General features: G+C 41.4%; 2 protein-coding genes across 9 annotated transcripts; both read left to right on the forward strand.

The window, feature by feature from the left end:
• The first annotated feature begins 999 nt into the window (after positions 1 to 999).
• LOC127784741 (F-box protein At3g07870-like) lies at positions 1,000 to 4,296 on the forward strand. Of its 3 annotated transcripts, none has more exons than XR_008019588.1 (4): positions 1,000 to 1,085; positions 1,603 to 2,947; positions 3,019 to 3,147; positions 3,272 to 4,296. XR_008019588.1 is itself a non-coding variant. In XM_052312090.1 (3 exons), the coding sequence occupies exons 2-3, from the start codon at positions 1,826 to 1,828 to the stop codon at positions 3,020 to 3,022; spliced, it is 1,113 nt and encodes a 370-aa protein (XP_052168050.1). In that variant the 5' UTR covers positions 1,000 to 1,085; positions 1,603 to 1,825; the 3' UTR covers positions 3,023 to 4,296. The 3 variants fall into 3 exon arrangements, 1 of the variants encoding a protein (XP_052168050.1); XR_008019587.1 differs by having other exon boundaries at positions 1,603 to 2,934; XM_052312090.1 differs by having other exon boundaries at positions 1,603 to 2,934; positions 3,019 to 4,296.
• A 570-nt stretch (positions 4,297 to 4,866) lies between these two features.
• LOC127784740 (F-box protein At3g22700-like) lies at positions 4,867 to 8,492 on the forward strand. 6 transcript variants are annotated; one of them, XM_052312087.1, is made up of 7 exons: positions 4,895 to 4,989; positions 5,313 to 5,444; positions 5,631 to 6,922; positions 7,015 to 7,074; positions 7,197 to 7,289; positions 7,640 to 7,696; positions 8,286 to 8,492. In XM_052312087.1, exons 3-7 carry the CDS (start codon positions 5,660 to 5,662, stop codon positions 8,322 to 8,324), a joined length of 1,512 nt encoding a protein of 503 aa, XP_052168047.1. In that variant the 5' UTR covers positions 4,895 to 4,989; positions 5,313 to 5,444; positions 5,631 to 5,659; the 3' UTR covers positions 8,325 to 8,492. The 6 variants fall into 6 exon arrangements, 4 of the variants coding, with proteins under 4 accessions (XP_052168046.1, XP_052168049.1, XP_052168047.1 ...); XR_008019585.1 differs by lacking the exon at positions 5,313 to 5,444 and having other exon boundaries at positions 4,867 to 4,989; positions 7,202 to 7,289; XM_052312086.1 differs by lacking the exon at positions 5,313 to 5,444 and having other exon boundaries at positions 4,867 to 4,989.
• The last annotated feature ends 751 nt before the right edge of the window (positions 8,493 to 9,243 follow it).

Genomic DNA, 9,243 nt, shown 5'->3' on the forward strand with positions numbered 1-9,243 from the left:
CCAAATGGCTCGCCAAGTTAAAATTTGGCTAACTTGCACAAAAAAATCTACTCCAACAGACTAGCCAAATGCCTCTCCAAGCCATTCGGTTGGCTAAATTCCCCACCAGACTAGCAAAAGTTGGCCAGCCAAAACCGGCTAGCCATATGTGGGACCCACGCCTGTTTCCCCCCTCTCTCTCCACGCGGCAGTGCCGCACGCAAATGTGACGAGGGCGCCGTCGTCGCCACGGCCGGCCACCGTCACCGCCACCGCCGAGCTCCGCCCCGAGCTCCATTGCCGCCCCCTCTAGATCCGCCGTCGAGGTCGTCGCGAGCAACCGCCACCGAGCTCCACCCCAAGCGGCGTCGAGGTCGTCGTCGCGAGCCGCCGGCGTCTCGCCTCCTGCCTCCCCGCGCCGCCGCACCACCGCGCGCGGCCGCCCGCCTCCTCGCATCACCGCACCACCGCCGGCGAAGAAAGCAGCACCGGCGGGCGGAGCCCCCGGCGGCGGTGGATGGCGACGCAGCCCGAGCGGCGGTGGGGATGGGGATGGGGCGGCGGAGGCGGATGGAAGAGGGAAGGAGGGTTTGGAGAGAAGGGGAGAAAGATGAGGGAAAAAAAGGAGGTGTAGAGGCTGACATGTGGGCCCAATTGTCATAGACTCAGAATAGAGAGGACGAATGGAGAGGCTGTTAGAGTAAAAGACAATTTAATTTGCTAAATTAAATAGAGAGTTGATCAAATAGACATTTAGAGAGACTATTGGAGATACTCCTACCACGGGACGCAGACCTACCTAGGCTACCACCCTCTACAAGGAGACTCTTCCGTTCCCCTCTGCCAGTTCCGGAGGCGTATTCTATAAAACCCGTCAGCTATCAGGGAAAACGGAATAGTACAGCGCGCGAGCCGAAGAAACCCGCAAGCCCGAAGCGAAAGCGTATTTTTGGCGGAGAGAGGAAGCGACGACTGGGCCAGGTGGGCCGTTGGCTGGGCCGTGGGACGCGGAAGCCCACACCACCCGACGGAGGAGAGGAGGAGGAGGAGAGCTCCCACCCACCAATGGCGGCGGCTGCGCGCGGAGTTCATCTGATCGTGCTCCCGTAAGTCTCCCTCCCATCCTCTCCCCTCGCCGGCTTTGCTCCCGTGGAGCGCTCATCGCGTGCTTGATTTTGGGATGGTTTGGCTGTTTTGTTTCTTTCTCCGTCTGTAATGGCGGCTAGGGTTCGACGGGCGCGATGATGAGTAGTAAGCATCATCTGAATTTTGTAGAGTGGTAAAAATGGTGTCTGTTTTTTTTTCTTGAGTTAGAGAGGAAAGGGGAATGGTAATTTAATAAAAAATCTTCTTTTGTGGCGATAGTGATAAATCATTTGGCTGAAGGGTCAGGATTTTGGGATTATTTTAGTTTAGAGTTTTTTTTTTTTTTTTTTTTTGGCTGCGGGCATAATGTTTGAGATGCTAACGAATTATTTATTTATCAATTGTTTAGTAGATGAAACTAAAAAATGAATTAATCATGGATTGCATATATTCTGTGTTATTTTTGCGTGTAAGTTCAATCTGTACTCTCCATGCTGCATGCCCAATCAGCATCTTGAAGATGTTCCCTTTTTGCAGAAGGATTGTCTAGTTCACTATGTTGGGGGATTAGATTGTTGTCACTATGGTTCCTGAGAAATCCGAATCAAGTAAAGTAAGCAATAGAAATTAGAATGCTTCATCGACTGCCTCCCGAAAGACCTGATTGAGCCTTCCGGTGAAAACTTTGTTGAGATGCAGTGGTGTTTGCAAGCAGTGGCACAGCATAATCTGATATCCCAATTTTGTAACATCGCACCTCATGCTTGCGACCCGTTGTGCGCTCCTGTTCTTCTCTCGAGAGTCAGTTTCAAGTGAGCACCCTAGTGATTCTGTCCTCATTGATGAAGCCTGGTCACAGTCAACATTGGCAGTGCCAGTGATTGGGCCAGATGATTTCCTTTGTGGTTCATCCAATATTGGGCTTGTTTGCTTATACACACAGACAACAACAATCAAGATAATAAACCTTGCAACTGGTGGATGCCTACATCTCGAGAAACCTGCAAAGAATTTGGCTGGTGATCATTCCTCGTTGTACAGCTTTGGATTTCATCCAGTGACCAAAAAATACAAGGTCACATACTTCCTTGGTGATAGCCGTAAGGCTCACCCCCGTGCAAAAGACAGCTTCTATGCCATTCAAGTTCACACACTTGGTGATGAGAAATGGAAAGATGTAGGATCCCCAGAAGCTCTAAGCTTGAACTGTGTGAAGAACTCTGGAGTAGTCAACGTTGATGGAATAATGTATTGGCTAACTGAAGACCAGGGAGCTAGTTGGCAGCATGCAGTCATCTCCTTTGATCTTAGCAGAGAAAGTTTTGGACGGATACAACTGCCAACAGTAGTACTTGAAGATTTCGCATTTTATGGTCCTCATCAGTACTGGATCAAAGAGATAGATGGAAAGGTATGCATCGCAACATCTCAAACTACTCAAAATCAGCCCAGAGAGCTTATAGGTGAGATTCAGATCTGGACTCTTCACATCCATCTAGAGCAAAGGTGGATCCAGAAGTACATGATCCAGTCCTCACCGCAGTGCATTCTTGGACCAAATATTTTCCATGGGGATAAGATTTTGTCGCAACAATATGGTAGCATCCTATATTCTTGTGAGTTGCTTGGAAAGAACCTAGAGGTTAAAATGAGCAATGCAGATAGGCTGTTAGATTTCACGCCCCGCAAGCCAGGGAACATGCAATCCTACACCTTTGTGAAATCACTTGTACGGTTAGATGCATACAAGAAGGCTAGTATTGTGCGTAGACCTAAACGGCAGGAAAGCTGGGAATTGAAGAAGTGGGAAGCATGGGAGAGCAACCGTTGCGTGCTAGAGGATACATGGAAAGACGTGCAGCATTTGGAGTAAGATTATCTTGTACGTTGGTTAAACTGTCAGCACTGTTAATAGATATTTGTTATGCAAGTTTACAATTTTGCATTTTGTAGGTAACTAGGAAGAATTTCCACACAGTAACCAACTGGCTGTTGCTGCGTCAACCGGATGATGAAGCATTGAAGTGTATAAGCATGGGAATTGATCAAATGTTGCGTTGTCTATCAGATTGTCCAAATCAGGTAGGTAATCCTGTATTTAAATGGGAGTTGAAAAGCTTTTGTATTATCAAAGGCGTGATGATATTAGGAGTTTATAAGTAAACTGCAAGTAGTATTGTAACTAATATCTTGCCTGAGAGTTCAGCATCCAAGGCCACTCCGGCGTCTTAATTGGTTGGAGCAGAAGCAGGACTTGGATGATTTAAAGGCTTATGCGAATAGACTAAGAGATACTGTTAAGGTATTCTCTAGCAAACAATATTTACATATATCGCTGAAACATTGCTAATTGACAGAGCTAACCTGCCTATCTGCCTCAAATCAAGAAGGTGGTGACCTCTTAAGGATGATAACAAGTTATTTACGCGATCAGGTAAATGTCTATGTAGGCGCTAATCTTTTCTGTTACAGGTCGCAATCTCCTTTTACATGTTTCGATCTGATCCCATCTGCAACATACAAGGAATTTAAATTCTCGCAAGATAACTAATTAACCATGTTCTCTCCATTTGTACAGATGACTGACTTCCCTAATGTGTTTATTGTTCCATCTTGTATACGAGTTAAGTTGTATAGCTACTGAATTCAATGAGTTCTTTACTCTAGCAATCCACTTATGGCATATTTTCACAATATGAAAATAACAAATTGTCAAGGTTTTAGTAAATACACTTCTAGTGAAAATGTGAACTGAACAAGCTTCGCTACACTTCCAATCTTTCATGGTGTATTCTTCTATAGTTAATTTAACCAGTATTATATATTTATCTTTTGGAATTTGAGAGATTCCCTTGTCTTGAGGTTTTGTGGGGATGCTAGGCCCCCATAGACTTGATGATAGTACCAAACACTTGTACTTTTACTCCATTTCACAGGGTGTGTGGATTCCCACATCTGGTTCTTCTACTTAGTGGCTTCGACCTTCAACACTTCTGCTCGATGGTGGCCATGCGAGATGATGGTGACGATTTGAAGATTACTGAAATTCACATGGCATTTTGGTTCTATGTGGCAGGAATTCTTGCTACTATCCGTTCTATCGTTTAGTTTTTCTTTGAGAACCTCTACTTCTGTTTTCTTGAAGGATTTTTGAACTCTTGCTGTCTGTCATGTTAAACCAGTGATGTTTTAGTCACCATCTATATTATGCTAATGGAGTTTTCATGGCTATTATTATATCCATGGAAAATTTTATCGCTGTATTAGAAATTCATACGGTTCGATTACATGCTAGACCTCTTGGAGAGTGGCCTGAAATCTTTGCAAAAACAAAAAAAATGTGGTCAGTTTTTGCATAGAAGTGTGATCCCAACCAGGATGTGAGATAAGCTGCCATGAGGCCCATGCTGTTCGCTCTTCTTCAACCAAAGTTTGAGCATAAGAGTGCGCAAACCAAAAGTGAAACCGTTTTTTCCGAATTCGTAATCCCGTAGCAAAAACGTATTCCTGGGAGAAACGTGCTTCTAGGCCTTGTGGGTCATACTGGGCCTTCCTCTTTCTCGTTGGTAGATATTTCCAATATTTTTATCCATCTCACACATATTCCAATATAAAAAAATATATTCCTATTTTATCGAATCACAATACAACTATTTCTTACTTTGTTATCTATTTCCAATACAATTAATTTTTTACTTTCACAAATTTTGATGTAATAATTACTTTAAAAATAAAATTATTTCAGAACAAATGTAAAGAATTAAAAATGAATTTATTATTGGACGAAGGTAGTATACACTTCTTGTCTTTTCCCTACTAAAATAATTAAAAAAATAAGATCTCTTTCCCTTTCGAAACCACCGAAACCCACCAGCGGCGAGGGGAGCGGACGCCGAGGCGGCGGCGGGGTTCGTCGATGCGTTCGTAAGTGGCAAAGTTTCGCAAAATTTCGCCTTCTCTGGAGTGGGTGTTACTTCGGTATTGGTTTCTGTTGGTTCCTTGGCGACAAGATGAGATGTGGTTAGGGTTCTTCGTGTGGTTACTGTGGATTCCGGGAGAATTTTGTGTCTTGGAGTGGGGGAGAATTTTGTGTGAATTTTAGGTTGATAAATGAATAGTGATGGCTTTCCTTGAGTTGAGGGGTGTTTGATCTTGAATTTTCTTGATTGATCCCACCTGAATTAGATTCAGAAGTAGGAGCATGCTTATCCTGGAAATTGGCTAACAGAGGAGTGACACTATGACAGGGAAGAAAGCGAAGGAATGCAGGAGTGGATGATATTGTCAGAGTAGAAAAAAAAAGTTTTTCCCCCCTCTTTTATGGGCAAAGATATGTTAGTACCATGAAGCTTTTGGGCAGTCATAAGGAGGAGAAAGGGGTAATCTTGATATGGTGGTGATTAGTTTCTTCAGTTCCATTGTTCCTCTGTGATAGTCCATTATCTAAAAAACCTCTGTGGTAGTTAAAATTGACTTGAATTATATTGCTTAAATGTATTAAATGCATGGTTTATACGTTCCTCGATTTGGTTTGTTCTGAAATTTTGTGAAATTATTGCTTTCAGGAAGATCTGGTAGATCCCAGGAGCAAACCATGGCTTCTAAGAAAGCCTTGGCAATGCAGCCAAGCAAGAAAATTTGCATGACCTTGTTGCCGCAAGACATTGTTGAACTGATACTTCTGAGGCTTCCGGTAAGCACTCTGCTGAGGTGCCGTGGTGTCTGCAAGCAATGGGATGGCATTATTCGGGATCCTCAGTTTGCCATGGCGCACATCCAGCGTGCGCCACGTCGCCCCCTATTTTTCTTTCAACGAGAGAATTTAGTCCATCTCCTCTACCCTAGTGAAGCAATCCTCTTTGATGAAGCATGGTCACCATCAAAATGGGTTGTACCTGTGATCGAGCCTGATGATTTTTTATGTGCTTCATGCAATGGACTTATTTGTTTATACTCGGATAAATCAACAATCAAGATAGCCAACCTTGCAACTGGTGAATGTATGCATCTAGTAAAACCTGTCAGGAACTCAAAGACTGATCACTTCTCTTATTACAGCTTTGGGTTTCACCCAGTGACAAAACAATACAAGGTAATGCACTTTCTTCGTGACGAGCACCTCCATGTTGGTACTAGCTTCAGCATAATTCAAGTTTACACACTCGGTGATGAGAAATGGAGAGATGTTAGAACTCCACAGGCTTTAAGCTTGAGATGTGTGGAAAGATCTGGAGTTGTCAATGTTGATGGGGCAATGTATTGGCTGACTGAAGATGAGGAAAGTGTTTGGAAACATGCAGTTGTGACCTTTGATCTCAGTGAAGAACTTTTCCAGTGGTTACAGCTCCCAGCAGTTGATCCTGCAAACTATGTGCTTGGTGATCCTGACCAGTGGCTGATTACAGAGGTTGATAGCAATGTGTCTGTAAGCTATTACGAGACAGGGAAGCTGCATATCTGGACAATTGACAGCAAGATAGAGCAAAGCTGGAGTCAGAAGTACAACATTCGCTTATCAATGCTTGAAGTTCCAGGACCACATTGGATCTGCGGTGATAAGATTATCTTGCATGATTTTAATAAGAACCTATATTTCTATGAGTTGATGGGGAAGAATTCTGAGATTGAGTCGAGCAAGTTAGTGAAGCAAGTGAGATTCAGCCCCCGCAACAACGTGCAATGCTTTATGTTTGTGAAGTCGCTTGTACGGTTGGATGCATTCAGAAAGGCTGGTGTTGTGCGTAGGCCAAAGCGACAGGAGGGTTGGAAATTGAAGAAGTGGGAAGTGTGGATGGATAGGCTCCATCGACTAGAGAATCATTGCAGAAGTATCCATGATATGAAACACAAGATTTATGTATATAGCTAGACTTTCTTTACATAATAGGATTCACGAATTTTTCTTGATGGTTTGACAAATTCCTAACTCATAGTTACTCTTTTCTGTAGGAAAATGCAGATAAAATGGGCATGGAGATCAAACTAGATTTGCAGCAGACACCAGATTTGGTAAACTTACTGCTTCTGCATCGAATTGGAAGTTGTGCAGCTTTTCATATTTCTGGTAAAAAATAGCTGTGAATATATTGTAATTAAAACTATTGCAATTATCTTGTGTGTGAATGCTGCAGGATAGTTCCCTGCGGCTGATCAACTGGTTGGAGTATAGGCGGGTACTAGAGATATTGTGTGTTAATCTCGACAACATGCATGAAGTATTAACGGTATGTGGGTGGGCTGATGTGTTTACTTCTTAGGGTCTCTTTGTTTAGGCTTAGTTTTTTAAGTCAGCTTTTGGCTTATATAATTTATAAGCCGATGGATTTAAAGTCCTAAATTTAAGGATGAAATTATACCTCTATCTCACATAAGCCAAAAAAAAAAAACTTCTCCAACCTAGCTTTTAGCTTAATAGTGTAATACTGGCTTATGGCTTTAAAAAAGCCAAAAGAAAAAACTGCTTATTTTTTTAGACTTACACTTTTCAGCTCATAAAAACAAAGAGGGCCTAATTATAACTATTTGTGGTTTGTTTTTGTGTCTTGTAAAACTGACAAAATTTACCTATATTTAGGTCATGAACAACACAACTGGTGCTGCCCATAATAAGGAAAGCTATGTGGCAGATCAGGTAGCTTTTTTTATAAAGATATGATATATGTTCACTGAAATAGGCGCCTGTGGGCTCTTGTTATTTATTCCTGTTCTGACCGTTTTCTTTCAGTAAGAAACAAATGAAATAATAACCTTCTATTTTCATATATTGGTATGACAGTGTTCCCTACTTCCCTTTACGTAGCTGTGTCTTGTAATCATATTTTTATTATTGACACCAAATTTATTGATGTTTTGCACCCCAGACTACACACACATAAACACAATTGACATGCTGACTGAAAATGTTGAATAAATAATGCTGAGGACAAAACCTTTATTTGTGCAATCTTACCTTATGCTATGAACAGCCATAGTGCACTGTTTCATTCATCATAAAGACAAAAGGTAAGATAACAAGTGCACCGCAAATAATCGTCACAGTTTACATGGTTTTAGATCATTTAGGCCAGCAGCATATCCTTTACCCATAAGAAAAAAGAAAGAAATATAAGAAATACTGCTACCTTTTTGTCTTGCAGTGGGTTAATAAGTATTGCACTTTGCATTTCCTGGCATGCAATGACTAACTCTTGTATTTGATCCCAACTCCCACAATTTCACAGGGTACTTCGAGTTCAGCTGTTGGCATATCTGGCTCATGACAACGACGACAATGTTAACCTCATGATATTTTGGTGATCCTTAAGTTTGTAGCAGCACAAAACTGAGCTGACACTTTTAGCTTTTGTCTGTTCAACCATGGCATCTGCCTATCATCTTTGACGCCATTATGTCTGTCATCTTTTCTTAAAATGTTACTGTTAATGTCAGTTATTGTTTACCGCAATGTTGATGGTGTCAATGCATTCATCACAACGAAGAAATTTTCCTGCAGATATCTTCCAATCTTCCATCCAGTGCCAGTATTTTATCTTGCAAATTGTGCATTTGATAGTCCTGAGTCCTGACAAGTTCCAGAACACAAGCCTTGATGTTTTCATGTTCTTGTAACTTGTAAGGTTTGGATCATGCATGCAAAAAGACTGCAATTGTGCGTAGGCCAAAGCAACCGAGGGTTGGAAATTGAAAAAGTTCTGGAGCTGGATCTGTGCAAAGTCAGAAACTCTGCAAGGATTCTTCAGCTGGATCATGAGATATTACTTAAAATAGCTACACTTCTATTAACTTAATATTGCTTATTCTTTTTTTTACTACTCTCTCCATCCCAAAATATAAGCATTTTTGAACTCTGACATGGTCTCCGAGATACTATTTTGACCAACAATATATATAAAAATAAGATGTTTTAAATAAAAAGAGTTAGATATTATGATAGTTTGTATAATGATAAATCTAGTAACATCAATTTTACATGATTGATCTTTTTTATTTTTTTTCTATTAATAGTCAAATTTAAAAATGTTTGACTTGTCACTATGCTAAAAATGCTTATATTTTAGAATGGAGGGAGTATTTTGACAAATTACCAGCCCCTAATCACCACCCTTCTTTTTTAGGAATATGATCAAATTATAACATACTTCTTCCATCCCAAAATATAAATTTCTAGCATTTAAAATC

The sequence above is a fragment of the Oryza glaberrima genome, chromosome 9, assembly GCF_000147395.1.
Source record: "Oryza glaberrima chromosome 9, OglaRS2, whole genome shotgun sequence".
Lineage (NCBI taxonomy): Eukaryota > Viridiplantae > Streptophyta > Magnoliopsida > Poales > Poaceae > Oryza > Oryza glaberrima.